This window comes from Sarcophilus harrisii, chromosome 5, assembly GCF_902635505.1.
Source record: "Sarcophilus harrisii chromosome 5, mSarHar1.11, whole genome shotgun sequence".
NCBI lineage: Eukaryota > Metazoa > Chordata > Mammalia > Dasyuromorphia > Dasyuridae > Sarcophilus > Sarcophilus harrisii.
The window spans coordinates 266,917,653-266,938,959 of NC_045430.1; the positions used below are offsets into that span (position 1 = coordinate 266,917,653).

The 21,307-nt window shown below is 40.6% G+C and overlaps 1 protein-coding gene across 1 annotated transcript in view; it reads right to left on the reverse strand.

Annotated features, from left to right (window-relative positions):
• The window catches only part of GADL1 (glutamate decarboxylase like 1), a 206,190-nt gene extending 196,778 nt beyond the window's left edge, over nucleotides 1–9,412 (reverse strand). The window contains exon 1 of the mRNA XM_031940417.1: nucleotides 9,228–9,412. Within this exon, the coding sequence (XP_031796277.1) occupies nucleotides 9,228–9,234 (7 nt within the window). The 5' untranslated portion in view covers nucleotides 9,235–9,412. The remainder of the gene's footprint in view (nucleotides 1–9,227) is intronic.
• Nucleotides 9,413–21,307: the final 11,895 nt, after the last annotated feature.

Here is a 21,307-nt window from a genome sequence, read left to right on the forward strand (position 1 = left end):
GCAATCATGATTAAGTGAGTTGCCTACAGTCACAAAACTAGTAAGTGTCTGAGGCTGGATTTGACCTCTGACTTCAGGGCAAGTGCTCTATCCAACTATACTACTTAATTGCCCTGAGAATGAAAATTCAAAAAGATCTGCTGAGATCTTGAATTGATTGTTGAATCTGAGACATTGTGCCGACTCTAATAAGGCATTTTGTCATCTACAGAATTCAAATAATAATAGCCACTGCTTCCTAGAGTTGCTATGGACATATAATGAGGCAATGATTATAAAGCACTTTGTAAACCTTATAGCATTATGTAAATGCTAACTCTTATCATCGCCATCATTTTCATTATAGACTTGTATTTGAATTAAAAATTAACTTTCAAAGCACATGACCAATGTGGAAAAATGTTTAACATGGTTGTTCATGTATAACCTATATCCCATCATTTGCTATCTTGGAGGGGCAAGAGAGAGGGAGAAAAATCTGGAACTCAAAATCTTACAAAGACATATGTTGAAAACTCATTACATGTGATTGGAAAAAATAAAATAATATTAAGTAAAAAAAAATCAAGTTAGAGTAAATAGGATAGAAGGGTAAAGGGTTTTTAGTTCATGGCATATAAGGGTTGAATGAAAAAATACTGCTGCAGATATTTACGCTGGAAAAAAGGAAGCTTGGGAGAGGAGGGGCGATCCCTGCCCTCCAGTATTTTAAAGACATGTCACATAGAAGAAGGGAGATTTGTTCTGTTGACCCCAGAGGACAGTTTGACGAGTCAAATCTTATCTTACTATCGATAAAACCTTCCTACCGATGAAAGCTGGCTGGAAATGGAATTGGCTGCCTTGGGGAGGTTTCCCACCTCTGAAGGTTTGGGAACAAAAGCTGGTTGATCACTTGTCAGATATGATGGCCTCTGAGGTCCATTCGCACTCAGAGATTCTGAATTTGGATTATCTCTTAAGCCTCTGGTTATGGCTTTCATACCACAATCAATTTCATTTTCAATCATTTGCTCTAGTTTTGAGGGAGTAGAAATATCCCTCATCGGAAATCCTCCGGTTTTCATGATCTCCTATTATTACACTATATCTTTTTATGGAATTTCCAAGATGGCAGGGCTTTAATAAGTTATCTTTTTTTTTCCTGAGGCAATTGGGGTTAAATGACTTGCCCAGGGTCACATAGGTAGGAAGTGTCAAGTGTCTGAGATCAGATTTGAACTCAGGTCCTCCTGATTTCAGGGCTAATGCTCTATCCACTGGGCCACCTAGCTGGCCCTATATGTTATCTTTATAGCCTAGAGATTCCATGTATTTGAAGTGATTGTCTGACCTCATTGGGTTCCCTTAATAGTCAAGAGTTACCACATCTGTGTACCAATTCCTTCCAGAGAGGCAGTGTGGTAGAGGCCAGGGTTTCAGGAAGCTCTGGAGTTCCTTCCAACTCTTACTGAGTGACCTTGAGTTAATCAAGTCAGCTCTTAGCCTCAGTTTGCTCAACCATAAAAATGGGGATTTTAATACCTGTAAGACTGACTTCATAAAGCTGTTATGAGAAATGAATGATATAGAGTTTTGCAAAGCTAAAATATAGCTATCAAAGAGACTTTCCTAAAGTACAGGTCTGACCATCGTATTTCCCACTATTCAACAAACTGCAGTAGCTCCCTATTGCCTCCAAGATCAAAAGTGCAAATCTTCCATTGCTTTTTAGAGTTCTTCACAACCTGGTTTTTTCCTACCTTTCTGGTCTTGTTACATTTCATTCCCTTCTCCACACCCTACAATCCAACTACATCAGCCTCTTTGTGTTTGCTCCATTAGACACATCTTTTGCCTCAGCACCTTATCCCAGCTGCCCACCTGAGTCAGAAATGCTTTCCCTCTTAACTCCCTACATGTAGTTTCCTTAGATTCCATCAGATCCCACCTTTCACAGGAGGCTTTTTCTGTTCTCCCCCTTCCACCCTCCATTCCACCATCACCTCCTTCTCCCCAAGATGAACCTTCCACATACTCTATCTTATGGATATATGGTTATTTACACATTCTCTTTCCCAGTAAAATACAATGCCTTCAATACAAGATAATCATATTTTTGCTTTTTTGTATCTTCGATTCTTAGAACAGACTCACTCATAGTAAGTGCTTAATAAAAGCTTGCTAACTGGCTAAATGTTAGTGCTTAATAAATGCTTGTTGACTGATCAAATATCAGTGCTCAATAAAAGCTTGCTGTCTGACCATATATTAGTGTTAAATAAATGTTTGCTGATTGACCATTTGTTAGTTATTGCTTTTATGACCTAGAATTTAAATATACTTCTAAGTTTTTTGACTTAAAAATATTTTTCAAACAGGTAGACAGTTAATGGAATGAAAAGTTCTTAAGACTTAATAGTTAGCTAACTACAGCATTAAATTCAGAATCTTTTAGGTATCAGGTGGTGTGCTAAGAGCTAGCCGTGTGTGTGTGTGTGTGTGTGTGTGTGTGTGTGTGTGTGTGTGTGTGTGAAGCAAAGCCATCTCTGCCCTCAAAGCTCCCATTTTAATAGGGGGGAAAGGAATCTAAAAACTAGGAGAAAGGACTCCTTTAATCTCATAGCTGGGAAAAATCTGGGAAGTGTTGTACATGCCTGGAACTAAGCAAGACCAAGACAAAACTGACCCATTAAAACCCAGGGAAGTCAAGGAGAGAGTCCAATTTTATGGATTTTTCTTATGTACATTCAGTTTCCTGGCATCCAGATCTCCACAAAAGATTCCTAGCAACTGGTTTCTTGCCAATGTCATGATAATAAAACCTCCTAATAATGACCAGGGAAGCTCTGCTACTTTGCACTACAGAAAATGAAAGGAGTCATAAGACATTAAAGCAGAAAGGGAGTCCCTTATTTGACAAATCAGGAAACTGAGACCCAGAGACAATTAAAGGGGTTTGACAAAGTCTCAAAGCAAGTTAGTGGTAGAGTAAGAACTAGATACACAAAATCACAGATACAAAATTGAAAGAGACCCAAGAGACTGTCTGGTCCAATTCACTCATTGTGAGACCCAAGTGATTTGCCCATTGTCACATATTAAATGGCAAAGCCAGTGTTAAAACCCAAGTCCTAAGATTCCAAACCAGCAATCTTTCCATTCTACTACCCAAATAAATATTCAATTGCTCACAATATAAATTTAATATTAAGCATCTTTTCTCGCATATTTTCTTTGGGAAACTTGGTATAAGTAGCAATGCTTTATTAACCAAGACCCAGGATTACCAAGAGCATCTCACTTCCTGACCACATTGGCCTCCAGAATACACACGCTCCCTTTTCGTTCATCAGCGATGACATAGTACATTGAGCGCTGGTTCAGAAGTCAGAAGACCTAAGTTCAAATCCCATCTCTGGGACTTTGGGTTTGCTACTTAACTTTCCTAGAACTCAGTATTCTCATGGGGAAAAATGGAGCATTGAACTACATGGCCTCCAAGGTGACTTCCAGCTTTACATCCAGAATCCTACAATTTACAAATACAAAGGAACTTGAATTTCCTCATCATTAGAGCTATTCCAAAATGAAATAAGCTTGCTTCTGAGGTACTGAGTTTCCCATCACTAGAAATATTCAAGAAGATATTGCATGATAATGTTAGCAATATTGTAGAACATATTTCTTCATGGAGTAAAAACATTGACCTCTAAGACCCCTTCCATGTTATCTCACAGATATTCCCATTGAAATGATGATTAGTTGTAGATACCAAGGTGTCTATACAAAGTAGAGTCACTTATTCATAAACCTAGCCCTTTCTCCTCTTTAGCAAGTAGAAAAAAAAAAAATACTGGAGAATTCTACCACTAGTAGGAAATGCCAGGATGCAAAGCATGTCTCCTTGCTTTTGGAGGAACATGGAAGAGCTGGCCTAACAGGAAAGGTCACTTTCATCCATGGAGCACCCTGTCCATCCCAGCTTCCCTTCTACCTTGCCCCACCCAGAAAAGAGCCTCACAAGGGGGATCAGACCAGGGCCTCCTTCATTTTCCCCCAGTTACCTCCCTTTCCTTCCCAATTCAGTATTCCTTCCAGAAGCAACAGACAAGAGCGGGAAGGTCCTGCTCACAGTCCCCTCTCTCTTAATGAGGAACAATACACAGGAGGATGGTTCTTTCCAGCTTGCAACACAGGGATTTGGGCTTTCAGGTGAAGATGCAAGTTGTTGCATAACACAAGCCCTATAAAAAACACAAAATGTCCAGGTAAATCATTCCTATCTCCATCACTTGCTCAGCAAGGTGAAAATGGGAAAGGTGAGCCTTGATTCAAAATGAGCAGAAAAATAACATGTGGCTTCTCGTGGCACCCCTAGTTTCTCTCAGGGTTCAGCCCAAGAGTCAACCCTGATCAAGTCCTCATCCCACTAGTTAGCAATGACTTCTTGCACACCTCAAAGCTTCCTGCAATATTAAAATTTGCTAGCTATGGGTCATGGTTAAATCATACCAATCCTCCCAATATCACTGACCACAACCCTGTCAGCTGTCTTGTACCATCTACATGTCTCTGCCCTCTCAGTCTTACAGCTCCTGCCCAGTTCTGAAGCTATAACTAAAATAATACTGTCCAAGGGGTGTCATATTACTTCCCTATGGCACCACTCTTCTTCCTTGCAACTTTCACAACCAGAATAATCCTCTTTAGCCATCTCTTCCCTTAGATGTTATCTCCTCCGTAAGAATGTAAGCTCCCAAAAGTCAGAGACCGCCTTCCCTGTTATAATTTTTTTATACCCAGAATTTAGCATAGTGCTTGGTACATATAATCATCACTTAATAAATCCTTTTAATCTTCTATTACTTTTGTATATTTTGTCTTACCCATTTTGTATTTATGTTGTTGTTGTTTTTTTTCCCAATAGAATATAAGCTCACTAGGGGCAGGGACTGACTTAATTATTTTTTGTCCTTTGTAGCTTTCATCACCTAGCACAAGAATCTGACACATAGTCACTGCTTAATAAACACCTGATGAATGAATCAATAATTCAGATTCAAGAGAATGCTTCATCTTCTTTAAGATAAATGGACTTTTTTTTTTGCCTTGATTATATACTTAAATGCTTCCACTTGAATTCCACTTCACGTCAGTAGACAGAGACAAAGCTGAGTCTAAAAGTCCGTACCAGCCATTAAAGGTAGGAAAATTAAGTCAGTGTGCAATGGGAACCCCTATCTATTATAATCTTACATAATTTATAGGCATGTCATTGATATTCAAGAAGATGGTATGATCAAGTAAGACAGATCATTTAACACACTTATCAAATTTCAGATTGCACTACCTTGCCAAATGTATTTGGAAAACTACTGAGGGCTTGGAGCAAATGTGCCTGTGCCCTGTACAGTTGGAATGTGCTTTTCACAAAAAAGGGCAGTATTTTCCTTTCCTTTTAGTTGTAATCAAACCTGGACCATCACATATTAAATGGCTCTTGGACATAACAGCCATCAATCCAGGTCTGGTCTGCTCTCCCATCATCAATTTCAGTCCTATTCAGGATGCAGATCCTCATATATCTCTGCTCTTAAAGGCACCTGGGCTTTCAGTCATCTACTGAGCAAGGAAATAATCCTGTAATTATAGGGCAATCATGAAGCTAATAGAAGTGGCTGATGGGTTTTCACAGGAAGGTTGGTGACAATTTCTGAGCTGATTGGAAATGCAATGGGATTCAACAGAAAGTTCACTGAATTTAGGGTAAGAGAACTTCCCTTACTGGCTTTAGGTGAGAGAACTTCCATTAAGATTCCCAAATGGTGACTTACTACCCATGTGTTTCCTCAAACAAGTTGCTTCCCCTGTTGGAGCCCCGGTTTCTTTATCTGTTAAATAAACAGCACTGGATGAAAGGCCTCCTCTGGACCTAGAATTATGATCTGAGCAAATGCCCAAATGGCCTTTTCATTTTCCACCTGAATTATGGGCAAAGCCTGGGCAGCTAAGAGGCTCAGGGGATAGAATACCAGCTAAGGAGTCAGTGAGATTCATCTTCCTGAGTTCAAATCTGGTCTCAGACACCTATTAGCTGTTTGATCTGATTCTGAGCAAGTCATTTTATCCTATTTGACTCAGTTTCCTCATCTGTAAAATGAGAGGGAAGAAAGTACTCCAATACCTTTGCCAAGAAACCGCCAAATGGGATCAAAATGAGTCAGATGATGTAGATAAACTCACATACTTTGGAAGAGACTAAAACTGGTTCAGCCTCAGGCACCCATCTCTCAACTCTACATGGATTGTCAGAAAGGCAGGGACATTTAAATCAAGGGAAGTTGCACCAAAAGCGATTTGAATGACAAATGAGAAGAGGGAAGTGGCTCTGATGGCTAGCAAGCCTGCCTGCCAGTTTCACTTGCATGAGGGCCCTGGTAGGAAACAACCAGGGTAGATATAGCATGGGTTCCGTGTTACTCCGAGAAGTTCCAAATTAGATCCTGAGCTTGGAAACAAACATTATGCTCTTGCAAGAGTTCTGTCTGAGAAGTTTGAACTGTCGATTTTTTACATGTGTTATTAGGTTTCTGTTGGTCACCATGACTAGGAAGTCATCAAGCCCCATCCCTTCCCTTGCCCCACTTTATCTACCACCATAAAATATTATCAAAAATTAAATAGCTACTCAAACAATTAGACAGCATGCTAGGCTTGGAGAGAAAGGTCAGATCCTATCTCTGACAGGTATTGAATAAGTCACCTAATCACAAAGAGTCTCAGTTTTTTTCATCTGTAAAGTTAGGATAATAAAACTTAGAGATTTGATCTGACAATTTCCTTATTAAGTGAGCTCATACCCATGAGGTAGTTTACACACTTGGAAGCACTGCATAAATGTGAGGTACTGGGAGACAGAATAGTATTGTAGATAGAATTAGCCCAATAGTCAAGTTCTGGGTTCAGGTTCTACCTTTGGAGTATAGTGCCTGGGTGGCCCCTGTGCAAGGCCTTTCAAGGCTCAGAAATCCAGGAATCTCTTCAAGTTACTGAGCAGGGTCATATCTGCAGTGGTAATAGAAGTAACTGCTAATAATTATAAGGGGCATTCGAGTTGGCAAAGCATTATATTCCAGGGATCCTTCCTTTAAATGAAGAGCCTAGGAAGAGAATCTTTTTCTTAAACCCATTTTCAATGGAGGAAACTGAGGTTAAGAGAAGTTCAGTGATGTGCTCAGCACATCTTGATTTTGAACCCATTTCTTTCAGACCCCAAGTGTAACATGTCAAAAACCATGTCACTCTCTAGTTAGTATTTCCTCTCCCAGAGAAATTGTACATCTGAACCCCCCAAAAATCAATAAATGCCAGCGGTTCTTTAGCAGAACCCTTGAACGTGTGAAAAGAGAGATCTGGCCAAATCCAGAAACTTCGCTTGAATATCAGCAGGCCACTGTGTCTTTGTTTTAAAGTTCCCACTCGCAAGCAGAAGCCATGATTTGCAGGCCGGCCGCTAATGAGCAGAGACAAACCTCCCTTGTTACCCAAAGCTCTCCGGGGCTTCCGGTGAACAAGGACTCATTAGGAAATTCTCAGTGCGGTCGGAGATGCTCCTCGCTCTCATACAAAGGCAAGTTTATTCCTAGAGGAATGATCCTCTGTAAAGGAGCCTCAGCAGAGAGCCCCAAGTCACAACAACAAGCTCGGGGACCAGCTCTTCAAGCTAGGCCGGCAGGCAGAGCCGAAAAGCACCAAAGGAAAACTTGCCACAACTCTGCCCCGCAGTTTCCCCCCTTTGGCCCAGTTGCTCCCTCTCCTTCCTGCCCCCTGCTCTCACCCCTCTCCCCCACCCTCCGAACTTCAAGCATCTTCAGCCAATTTTCAAAGTCTGGCCTTCTCTGGCTGACCACCCCAATGGGCCAAATTGCCTTTGGAGGCTTGCTAAGTCATTTATACCAGCAGGCCCGATAGGGGACTGTGCTCACACTGACAAGCTGCTTTCTTCAATGAGGGAGACAGAAAGACAGACAGAGTTACAGAGAGAGAGAGAGAGAGACAGACAGACAGAAAGACAGAGAGACAGAGACAGAGACAGAAAGAGAGAGACAGAGACAGAGACAGAGAGAGACAGAGACAGAGAGACACAGAGACAGATAGAGACAGAGACAGAGACAGACAAAGACAAGAGACAGAGACAGAGATAGACAGACAGAGACAGAGAAAGAGACAGAGAGACAGGCAGAGTGAGGCAGAGAGACAGAGAGACAGAAAGAGAGAGACAGAGAGAGAGAGAGAGAGACAGAAAGAGAGAAAAATATAGAGACAGAGGTGAAGGAAGAATGAATGAATGAGAGAGAAGGAGGGAGGGAGGGAGCAAGAAAAAAAGAAAAATGAGAAAGAAAAAAAGAAGAGAAAGAGGGCAAGAGAAAAAGAGAGGAAGAAAGAAAGAAGAAAAAGAAAGAGGAAGAAAGAAAAAAGAGGAAGAGGAAGAGAGAAAGAAAGAAGGAAAGAAAGAAGAAAAAAGGAAGAGTGAAAAGAGAGAGAGGAAGAAAGAGAGCAGGAGATAAGGAAAGGAAGAAGGGAAGAAAGGAAGGAAGAGAGAAGTAAAGAAAAGAAAGGGGAGAAAAAAAGAGAGAGAAAGAGAACAAAAGAAAGAGAGAAAGAAAGAAAAAAAAGGAAGGAAGGAAGGAAGGAAGGAAGGAAGGAAGGAAGGAAGGAAGAAAGAAAGAAAGAAAGAAAGAAAGAGAGAGAGAGAGAGAGAGAGAGAAAGAAAGAAAGAAAGAGAGAGAGAGAGAAAGAGAGAAAGAAAGAGAGAAAGAGAGAAAGAGAGAAAGAAAGAAAGAAAGAAAGAGGGAAAGAGAGAAAGAAAGAGAGAAAGAGAGAAAGAAAGAAAGAAAGAAAGAAAGAAAGAAAGAAAGAAAGAAAGAAAGAAAGAAAGAAAGAAAGAAAGAAAGAAAGAAAGAAAGGAGAGAGAGAAAATCTTCTGACTGGCTCCTCGCACCCCCCCCCTACCCCTTTCCCCTATCAAAGGCAGGAAAAATCTGTGCCTTTGGGCTCAGTCTTCACCGCCTCCCCCTCCCTCAAACACAGAAAGGGGAATATCGATAAAGACTGGGGCAGTGGGGGCACAAAACGAATCTCGGTGCAATCCTGCCGGGAAGGGAACATGGGCCCCAGGGCTTTCTTCCCTGGCCTCCTTGCCTCGTCCAGGGTTGCAAAAAGAAAGGGAAAGTGCGCACGGTTACCCTCCATCTCGCAGGTGCTGCTCTCGCCGCAGTGGCCTCGGTGGTGGCTGGCGAAGCCCGTGCTTGCAGTTCCCGAGGAGGACGGGAGGGCTGGGTCACTTCCCCGCCGCGGGCTGCTGCTGCCTTCGCAGCTGTCTAAGGGCGGCGCCTGCTGCTGCTGCTGTTGCTGAGGCTGCCCCTGGGATCCTCTGGGCGTCCCCGAGCCTGGTGACAAATAGCTGCAGGTGGAATGGAACACACACGTACACACCCCCCTTCCCCCTCCTTCTCTCCCTTCCCACACGCGGGCTGTGCGTTCATCGTGCGCGACTTTCCCTGCTGGGGTGCACTTAGTACTCTGTCCCTTATTAGCAAGTGGCATTCAGCCCCTGCTGCCCCTTTGTTGAAACTCCTTTGCCTCCCAAGATGCATCAGCTTTCCTGGACACGGGAAAAGTGAAGGATCTCAGACCTGAAGCAGTCTAGCCCCTTTGTGTTTACAGATGGGTAAACTGAGGACCAAAGAGGCTAAGGGACTCTATCTAGGCAGGAAGAATTTAAACTCTGTTCCTCTGACTCCAAGAGCAAATGTTCTTTCCACTTTACTTTGACTTAATTGGAGAAAGCTCTTGGGAAGAACAAGCAGTAGAAGGAGAAATCCAGAGCCAGACTTCTTTAGGGGTTTTTTATTAGGAAGACCTAGCTCAGTGCCTGGCACAAGTAGTTAGAGCTTAATAAATGCATGTTGGGTGGTTGGTTTCTTCATCCCTAGATGGGAATGCAAGTCACAGAGTGAGTAGGGAAGAGTGGGGATGGGAAAGGTCAGCACACAAACTGCCTCCACCCCCACTCCCAGTCACCATACAGGCGGGAGGAGGGAGGGAAGAGCTCTGGGGCATCCGAGGCTTTGGAAGGGGAGGGCTTTGGACCTGAGCTTTTTTTCAGTCTTTAGGTGGAGGATTAGGCTCAAGAGGCCGGGAGCTCACGGACATTCCCACCTGCTCCTCAGCTACGTGGCCAGGGTCCCAGGCTGGGTCTGCTTGCTTTGCAAGATGAGCCCGTTGATATTTAGGCCCTGTGGCCATGCCAGCTTTGGCCAGCTTGCTTCGGAGAGGCCTATTTTAGGGCTGGGCAGGGCCTGCTGACCATTCAGTACTTTTTGTTACCTTAGGAACTCTAAAAGTGAAGCTCTTGCTCAGGATTGAGTTTCAGGCTTTTGAGAATGGTTGGATAGCAAGACCTCTGGAGTGCAAGGGAGAATGAGTGGGTATAAATGTGTGTGTGTGTGTGTGTGTGTGTGTGTGTGTGTGTGTGCATTTGAGGGTGGGGGAGAGGGAATTTGATAAGGAGCAGAGGAGAACCTGAGTCAGAAGCATGTCATACTGACCTTCAGAGGATCATGGAGCTGGAAGGTGGAGAGGACCTTACATTTAAGGATGGCAGGGACTAGACAGGACTTCTCATTTTCCAGATAAGGACTTAGCTCTTTAGAGATTGACTGAATTGCCCAATGTCTCACCTAGGACAGGCTTGAAAAGTGGGATTTGCTCCCAGGACCTCTGACTGCAAAGACAGTAGAGAAGATGGTCATATCCATGTGGTTAATAAGGATCAGGCTAGAATTTACACCTAGATCTCCCCACGAGAAATTGACTGATGATTCTTCTTCGAGTATGTTTCCTTTTCGCCATTCTTAAAACTTAACTTGTAGGTTGAGGGGAACGATTTATAAATGTCAAGGAAAAAGAACACTGATTTCAATTTATGATTCCCATATGAAACATTTGGGTACAAGGTACTGTAGGGTTTTTTTCCTATCCTGTGACAAATGAAAAATGACCACAATAGACAAAAAGATAAATGAGGTTTTCTGGTCAGCAGCATGGAGTTCCCTATTCCCCCGGGGAAGAAACAGGCTGTCCCTAGCCTACATAGGCCCTAATATTAACATTTTAAAACTGGCCCAAGGATAATTCTGTACATTTTTGACATCAAAACTAAAATTCTTTCATGTTCTTGCTAGTCACCATATCCAGATCTTTTAAAGGTAAATAATCAGAGGATCTCTGATCTGGAAGGAACCTCAGAGGTTATTTTCTCCAACCTAGACCTGACTAAGATTCCCCTCTATAATATACCCAACAAGTGGTCAGCCAATCATTCCTGGAAGACCTCAAGTGAAAAGAAATTTACTACCTCTCAAGCCAGCATTTGCCATCTTGGAATTTGCCTCTTCTCTCTCAGTTTAATGGAGAGAATCCCTAATCTAATTCAATGGGAAATTCTCCAAAGTCTCTAAGAAATAAACTGGAATCTGGGGACATGTAAAATAATCGGCTTCCCCCTCCAAAATCTGGTCTACCTCCAAAATCTGTATCTTTCTCCATGAGTTTCTCCCTGAAGAGAGAGACAAGAATCATCTGGTTCTTCTCTTAAAGCAGTTTCTCCTCTCCTTAACTCTCACAATGACACATAGTACTGAGACATCATTCTCTCTACCAGTAAGGAGAATCTCATGCAAATGCTCCAGTCTCAGAACCTAAATTACCCTTATTCTATTTCCAACTTCTTTCTTTTCCACCTCATATCTCCAATCAGACACAGACTCTGAGATTACTCTTCACATTAACTTTAGCAATTGTCAAGTCATCGAGAAAAATGAAAATCTGGTTTCAAATAATACAAAATGAATTCACTTGAAAACATTGTGCAGGGTTTTCCTTCCTCCATCCTCCTACCCTCCCCCACCTAATATCTTAGTCCAAAGTTTTCATCATTTCAAGATACTGGCCCAAGAGAAAGAGTGATAGACCATTGGCAGAATGTGAGCTACCATTGCCCAAAGTCTCTTCATAAAAGGAGCTTTTATTATTCCATGTATTATCAGAGATAGAGTCAATGTAAAACTTGGGTCCAGAGTCATCAGGCTCCAGTGTGTTCTTCATTTTCCCATTCTAACATCTTCTCCCCCTCCTGTGGCACTTACCTTTTAAGCCCCTTCCTCAGTCAAAGCTGGAAAGGAGCTGATATCATTTACACCTTGGCTGAAACTAATTCACACCAACATATTAACTCTCTAAGGTGGTTGCATTTAAGCCTTTTATCTCTTAAGTGTGGAATAAAAGACTGCCTCTTATATAAGTAATTTCAGGCAATAACTAGCTGAGTAAAAGGATTTGGAAAGAGGTGCAGAAAATCATTTTGGTCCTTAAATCAAATTGAGCCTAAGGCTGAACTTGAAGAAAAGCTGGTCACCTCTCTTTTAGAGTGTCTAGAACAGCTATTCAAAAAGGGGAAGGGGAACCAGACTGGTTCCTTCTTGTTATCACTTCTTATTTCTCATTTCCTGGATTGGAATATTGAAAGCTGGAAGAGCTTAGAGACAAGCTAGTCCAATCCTCTCAAATTTTATATGAAGAAACCAAGACCCACAGAGAGACTTCAAATCCAGGGTTTTTAACTTCCCTTTGAGCATTGACTTAGGTCAGAGAACCTGACTGCAAATATCACTTTGATGTTGAATTTCTATTAATTAACCAAAGTGACCTTAAACAAATCCCTTCAAATCTCAAGGTCTCAGTCTCTTTGTTGAGAAAATGGGGGAGGTTGAACTGCATAACTTCTAAGTGATCTCCAGTTCCAAATCAATGATCTTATGACATTTTAATGCCATGTCTCTGTTCTAAATCAACCAGGATTCAAAGCCCATTGTCATTGACCTTTCCCTTGCCTCATCTGGCATGAGTCTTTGCAAATCATTCTACGATTTCCCATAATTTTAGCAAAATTGATCATTCTTCCAGAAATTTGAGGTCTTCATGGTCCAGTTTCTGCTGCCTTGAGTTTTCCAGCACTTAAATCAGACAACAAAGAACTCAAGGAAAGGTGGGGGTAGGGGGGATGGGGAAAGGAGAGAATTCTCAGTTTCTCCAGAAACCCTCAACTAGAAAAAAAAGAGAACAAAAAAGCAAAGAAGGAAGAACTCACTGGCAAAGTCCAAGCAACTTCATTTATATGGAATGGAAGGAAAGGATAGTAAACGAAAACCCCAGCTGCTGGGATATAAGATTTGGGACTTTAAAAAATAATGTGTGAGGATCATTATGTGAAAGAGGATTCTGTATTCTAAAGAATTCATGAGACCTAGTATGGCTTAGTAGCCATAGATTTGAAATGTGAGATATGGAATTATGCCAAAAGTTCTGCCAAAGTTGATATAGCAGACAGATAGTTGTCTTTCTGAGGAAGATCAAAGTCAACCTTAACTGGGATCTGACCACTTCCAAAACACTTTTTTTTTAAATCACTTAGAACAAATCAGGACTCTAAGCAATTAAGACAATTGTATTACAATACAATTGGTTTCTTTTGTAATTGTGTTTTATTTTATGCATTTAAAAACATAGTTCTTAGAAGTGCATACATTTCACCAGACTACCAGTGGAGTCCAAAAAAGGTTAAGATCCACTGCTTTCAGATTATGGTACTGATGATTTTATATGGATTAATTTTAAATCCTAAAAATTGCTGAAAATTATTGTTCTTAACCTTCTTTGCCAGATCTTGGCTACTATTTGTTCCCCCAAATTCAAGAAATCGTCCTGAGGAATTGAGGTTTTTCCAACGTTCTTGCTCGTAATCCTACTTGTAAGTTTCTACCCCTGGTTACCAAGTGACATCAATTAACCAACTAGGCTTAATTTGCAGTTAGGCATGGCTATTATATGCTAAAGTAGTATAATGAGAACAATTAATATGGAAGTAAACTATTGCTCCACCAGTACATAGAGTCCAGGGGAAAGTGGTCTTGAGCTTAGAGAGAGAGAGAAAGCAAAGAGAACCATAGCCCCTGGTTGCTGGAAGTCCTTCCTTCCCTAACCTTTGTGGAGTGCTCAGGAAGTTCTCCCCAGACAAGCTGAAGATTTTTTGCTGAGCTTTGAAGTTGCTTTCCCTCATCACATGTAGATTCCCAATGCAGACACTTCTGTCAAGTATTCTGAGAATACTGCTAGAATAGTAAAGAAAAGTACAAATTCTCAGACTTCTGGAATATATCTAACACTCCTCCAACTGCAGGTAGGGGGCGGAGGAACTTGAAAAGGAGACCAAGGTCAGAATTTTTATCAGCCCCAATCCTATGAGGTCTCGTTCTCTCTTCTTTGTGATCCCAGTTGTTTAAATCTTGGGGGCTCCAAACTGATTCATTATTTTATGCCCCTAGGATATGACCAAGTTTCCTCAGTCAATTTGGACATGGTTCCTATGAAGTCCGGATTAGCTCCCTGGAGGCCTCAGAATTGACCTGAGTCAGGATAAGCAAAAGTCCTTGGTCTTTAGGGGGAGAAGTGAAGGGGATCAACAAAACTGCCACACTCTCTCCACCGACCAACCTCCCCTCTCCTCATCCTCCTCCAAAGTGACGCTGTCTTGTCTTACTCCACCCCCTAATCCCTCCAATGATTATCTGTATACACCAATTATCAAGCCAGCACAGAATAGTGAGAAGAACCATTTTCCAAGCATGTGCTAATAGAGTATTGTCCAATAGGTAATTAGCCTTAAGTGCTCAATTGTCTGATTCCAGTGCATCTCTTCAGAGTTTTAGTCCTTTACAGGTTCCTATACAACATCACTCCAGTTCATCTGATGGATTTCAAAAATTGACTAATAATTTTTTTTACACAATATAAATCAAGTATTCTTAACTCAGGGTCCAGATATCCCCAAAGCATCAAGGGCTTTGTGATCTTGGGTGAGAAGAAAAGCTCATGTCTTAATTTTTGCTAACCTATTCCTGAAATTTATCATTTTCTTCAGTTGTATAAAACCATTATTCTGAGATAGTCAAAGGAATTATTGATGCAAAAAGATTTTAAGACTCCTGGAATAGGATCTTAGGACACCTAGCTAAGAGAGACTTGATAGAGCATTTCAGTGAGAGTCCTAGAAAGCCAAGGCACAGGGGAAACACCCCAGATCAGTGAGGACAAATCACTGGGACAGATCTGGGACAAATTAATGAGATGATGGATGACACATTCATATTTTACATCGGCCCCGCACTCCCCACTGGAACAAATTACAAATGCATTTATAGAGTACTACAAAGTCAACACCACACACAGAACTTGAGCCCTGGCCTTCTCACCCCAAACCAAGGGATCTTTCATTTATACCATGTTGCCTCTTTCCAATCATAGCACACTTCACTAGAAAGGGTAATGATTCTGAAGTCTGGGGGCATATATTTAAATCCCACATTTGATATTTACTAATTGTGTGACCATAGGTAAACCACTTCACTTTGGAGGACCACAATAAAATGTGAGGGGCAAGGTATAGATTGATGGCTTCTGAGGTCCCTTTCGTTTTTAGACATCATATCCCCATCCCTCATCAATAATATCAGAAGTGACTGTCAAATCATTGCTCTGCACATTTTCAAAAGGCTAAGGAGAATAGTCTCTTATGAGTATCTTGAAGCTTTGATATAATTTAATTTTCCTTCCCTTCTGATGCTTAAAGCCCAAGGAACTTAGACACTGAGTGGATAATCATGTAACAACACGAGTTTTGAAAAGAACAATATAATAAGGAAGCCAAGAAAATAGATTTAGAATAAATGTGAAGGAAGAAAATTGTTATTCTGTGCCATATCACATCCTTCTGGAAGTCTTGGGGACTTGAAGACTTCAGCAAACTACAGTTGCCAGTGTTGGACCTTAAGTGCTAATGTATCTGTGTTAATGAGAGACAAGAAACACTCACTTACACAGTGAGTCTAGGTTTATAGACTAGATAGAACTTGATTTTGTTAAATCATCTTTCAATCATTATCAACTCATTATAACCCCACTGGGGGATTTCTTGGCAAAGATGCTGTAGTGATTTATCATTTTCTTCTTCGGCTCATTTTACAGATGAGGAAATTGAGACAATCAGCACTAAGGGCTGGCTCAGCATCACACAACTAATTAATGTCTGAAGTCAGATTTAAATTCAGGTCTTCTTGGCTATCCACTGAGCCACCTGACTGCCCCTTGCACTTTTCTGAAACCCTTGCAGATATTGCCCATGGCATGGGAATAATGATCCTGTATCCAGCAATGTTGACTTATGCATCCTAAAGATCCAACATCGCAGTGGTGTTTGGTAACTTGTTATCCCACTGTTTGCAGTTTCCCTGTATGGACCTTGATGCCAGGGCCAGGCTGAACTCACAACCTCCCATCCCTGGTGATGGGACTGTTTGTTGAAAATGTTTTTTTTTAACATTAAAGAAATCATTCTTGTTCTTTACTCTGAGGTCTCAATGATTTGTTCTGGCAGAGGACCAATGATTTGTTAAGAAGTACAGGATCTAAATTGAGGGGATTTACCAGAAGATGGGGGCAGTCCCTGTGAGATTAACTTGAATCAGGGGATAAAAAGGGGAAATTGGTCAAAAAACCTATAAAGAACTTAATGATTAAGGGTAAAAAGCATTTTTTTCAGTTTTGGTCAAAAACCTACAGTCTTTCCCTCCTAGACTGATTATTTTTTACTATATAAAAGAAGTTATTCTTTGCCTTTTTTCTTACCTGTCCTTAAAGACTGATTGGGCATTGCCTGAGTTAAAGTGATACCTGTTAAAGACCTTAGCTTAAAAAGGCCAAGGCCTCCTACTACATGGCATCTTCTTCAGTCATCCTGATCTATAATTGACCACAGAACTCAGATGGCTCAAGAGGGGAAAGTGAGGCTGGTAACTCTGCACAGCCCTGCCTCACTAAATCCAATTCACTTGCATGTCATGGCATTACATCCCTGACATCGGGGTCTACTTGAAGGACAAACAACAACAAAGAACCTAGTAATCAATATTATATCCATATCCTCTACTGCCCTTCTTCTAGCTATGTCTACATTTGGAAAAGATTGAATTTAGGGATTTTTCAGACCCTGATCCACATTTGGAAAAGGGAGAACAATTAAAATTAATCTGTGGTGATTTTAGAGAGAATATGAGTTCTTAACTCTTATTTAAATGAGTCAATTATGTACCATAATTGCTTCTGATATTTTGAATAAAATCTACTAAAAAGATGCATCTTCTGTACATGTAGTAGCTGGGTTTCAGTTACTGAAAGTAAAATCTTGGGAATATTTATGGACCAGACTTTTCATTAGCTTTAGTCCTGATATTTAAAAAACAAAAGGAAAGGAACTCAAATGCAAATATCAGGAAAGAAGAAAGAGGCAGGGAGGAGGCAGGAGGGAGGGAGGGAAGGAGGGAGGGAGGCAGAGAGAAAGAGGGAGGGAAGAAAGGAAGGAGAGTTGAACACTGACTTTCAATTGACATTGAAGGGTCACTTTGTGTCTTTGAATTTCCCCCATTTGTTATTTTCCTCTCTCTTCCTCTATAGTTGTAGATTCAACAAAGCCTTACAAAAATCCCAAAGTGCTCTGAGCTTGTTTTATAAGCACTAGGGAAAGAATAAGAACTCAGCACTGTGTTGAAGATTTATGGGAAAGCTTGTTTTATTCCATAATTTAAACATTTTTTTTATTTTAAAAAGAAAATGTGGAGTAATGATATCAAGGGTGGCTGCAGAGAGGAGGAAGGAAGGAAAGAGTCTATCCCAGGAAACTGGAGTCAAACAAATTGGTTTGGTCTGAGACTCCAGAGACCAAAGAACATCCCAAGAGATCCAAATTTTTTAATTTTTTCTATCTTTAAAGTCTACAAACATTTGCTCTGTGCAAGGCCTTGAGCCTGGAGTTTTTACTTTATAATATTCATCATCATCATCATAGTTTCCATCATGCTTCAATGTTAATATGGTTCTTTCAATGTTATTTCATACCTGATCATTATTTAGTATTTATTGCTCCCTATCCTGCCCTTATCTGCTGGAGGATACCAATACCTTCATGGAAGAGAGGCCACAGGACAACTATAATTTTTCCTTTCAGTAGCAATTGAAAAGAAGCTATTTACCACCCTCACCCTCCCTTCTCTTCTCCCCCTTACTACCTTATATGAGCAGAATATGTCTTCTCCTTTTGGGAGAAGCAGAGTTGTTAAATAGAAAATTAATTGCTTCTACTGAGTTTTCCCAACCAAGTCCTCCATCAAGTTGACTGTTTTAGAAAGTTCAGGAAACTCAATCAAAATAAAAAGTTTCAGTCCTATCAAGCAAACCACTGTGAGACCTTGGGTAAGTAAGCTCACATTTCAGAATATCTGAATTAGAATTACAATAATGGTATTACTTAACTCGTGGACTTATCAACATCTTTCTTTTGGTTTAAAGCTCAGCTCTTTTAGTGAGAATGTTAAGTCCTTCTCAGCTGTAAAGATGTAATAGGACTCTGTGTCCCTCTATCTTTCTGGAGGATGGGCCACCCGGCCTGATGAAATTCCTAAAAATGATCCCCACCCACCTGGATCTCCCAGCTCTGGGAAAGCTACCTAGTTCCCAAGATTCTGTACTCAAACCTTTGCTATCTTCCAAATCAGGAAGTGGGTTTTTCAGTGAAATAAACCATTTTGCCAAAAACTTCACTTGCAGACTGGGACTGTGAAGTCTTTCACAAAACCCACAACACTGGCCTGGGGACCCCCCTCGCTGTTAGGGTATCTCTCTAGGGTATAATATCATATACATTGTTGGTGGAACTGTGAAAGGATCCAACCATTCTGGACAGCAATTTGGAACTATGCTCAAAAAGTTATCAAACTGTTCATACCCTTTGATCCAGCAGTGTTTCTACAGGGCCTATATGCCAAAGAGATCTTAAAAGAGGGAAAGGGACCCACATGTGCAAAAATGTTTATAGCAGCTCTTTTCATAGTGGCAAGGAACTGGAAACTGGATGGATGTCCATCGATTGGAGAATGGCTGAATAAGTTATTGTCTATGAATGTTATGGAATATTATTGTTCTATAAGAAAGGATCAGCAGTATGATTTCAGAGAAGCCTGGAGAGACTTACATGAACTAGTGCTAAATGAAATGAGCAGAACCAGGAGATCATTGTACATGGCAATAACAAGACTATATGATCATCAATTCTGATGTACATGGCTCTTTTCAACAATGAGATGATTCAAACCAGTTCCAATTGCTTGGTGATAAAGAGAGCCATCTACACCCAGAGAGAGAACCATGGGAACAGAGTGTGGACCATAGATAGCATTTTCACTCTTTCTCTTGAAATTTGCTTGCATTTTGTTTTCTTTCCCAGTTTTTTTTCCTTCTTGATCTGATTTTTCTTTTGCAGCAAGATAACTGTATAACTATGTATACGTATATTGTATTTAACATATATTTTAACATATTTAACATGTGTTGGATTACCTGCCATCTAAGGGAGGGAGTCGGGGGAAGAAGGGGATAATTTGGAACAGAAGGCTTTGCAAGGGTCAATGTTGAAAATTTTCTCACATATGTTTTGTAAATAAAAAGCTTTAATAAAAAAATAATATCATAACAGATCAGAGAAAAAGAAACCCCAACCATTTTCTTTACATAAGCAAGGAGAGACGTATCAATTTCAAATCTTAGTCATAGGCAGCTTTTTTTTTTCCATTCAGAAGGACAATCTTTGTTTCTAGAGGAAGGGTTATTTTGTAACACAGAATAGTCAACTAAAAATGTTCAAACATTTGAATTGTCTTTGAATCTATAGTGTACAGGTTGAATTGGTCCCATAACTCTGATTTAGAGCTAGAAATGCAATATTCCACTGTTCGACATTTTATAGGGATCGTACAGCCCCAAATTCCAGTTAGGGAAAGTGAGGAGCTCTGCTAAAGAATTAATAAAGAGCTGCCTAAGTTTCAAGCCCTGTGTATTTTGATTTATCATATATTTATTTTTCATTTTATATATAATATATATATATATATTTCTTGGTAAATGTTTAAATATACACACACCTACAAATACACACACACATGCATCTTTTCTTAAAACAAAGAAAACAATTTGGCAAAAGTGATCAATGAATGCATTTCATGGCAACATTTCCCGCCTGTAGTCTCCTATTTCTGCAAAGAAGAATAAAGTGTGTTTTGCTATCTGTTTTTCTGGATGAGACCTGTAATTATAACTAATCAAGATTTGGTACCATTTAGTGTTGATTTCACTGTAAACCAGATTCTCTGTATTCATCTCCTTTTACATTGTAATAATATTCCGATCGTGTGGGATGAGTGCTAGATCCCCTTACCCAATTTAACTAATCAGAAACATCTTCAGATACAAAGAGAAAGAATTTATTTAGTTCCTGCAGGGAGAGACCCAAGAACACCCAGGAGGCATCTCAGCTCCCAACATATGCTCGACCTGACAAGCCAGTAATAGTAAAGCTGATTAAACAGCAAAAGATCCAAGTCTTTTCATTGGATGGACTAAAAAGGAAGTAATCTTTATTGACCAATGGCTCACCAATGTTGTCTGCTTCCTGTGGGTCACATCACTTCTTGTCACTTCCTGAAGCTGACCTAGAGTCTGACTTTTAGAGACCTCTAGGCCTAGAGATCATGTGATTTTCTGTAACCTGCAGATCTCTGAGAATAGTGTTCTAAGGTCTGATCTACCCCATCTCATAGACTTTTTTGAGAAAACTTCACCTGGTCTCACTCACGATGGTACATTTTGTTCAGCCATTCTTCTAGTCACTGGGCACCCACTTTTTTCCCATTGCATAAGTTTGAGTTCTGCTTCACACTGTAGTTCTGTGTCCTTGGACAAGTCATTAAACTTATCTATCTGTAAGATAGGAATAATAATAGTACCTAAATCCCAAGGTTGTTGTGAGAACATTTGTGCTTACTGCCTCCTCCCAAACCAGCAAAATCTCATATTTCACTTTTGTCTTCAGATATCCACACACCATACTCAGCACATAGTAGGTCCTTAATACTTCTGAGTGTTTTCACCTTTTCCCTCCCTCTGAGAGCTAATCCCAGTGTTTTGAGGATTTGGCTCTTCACCAGAGCTGAATGTTTTAACAAAAGAAGAATGCTCTTTCAAAGCCTGATGAAGCTCCATTAAATTTTTTTGTTAGGTTTGAGTCTTCTCCTGGCAGAGCTCACTCATCCCTGTGCTGATG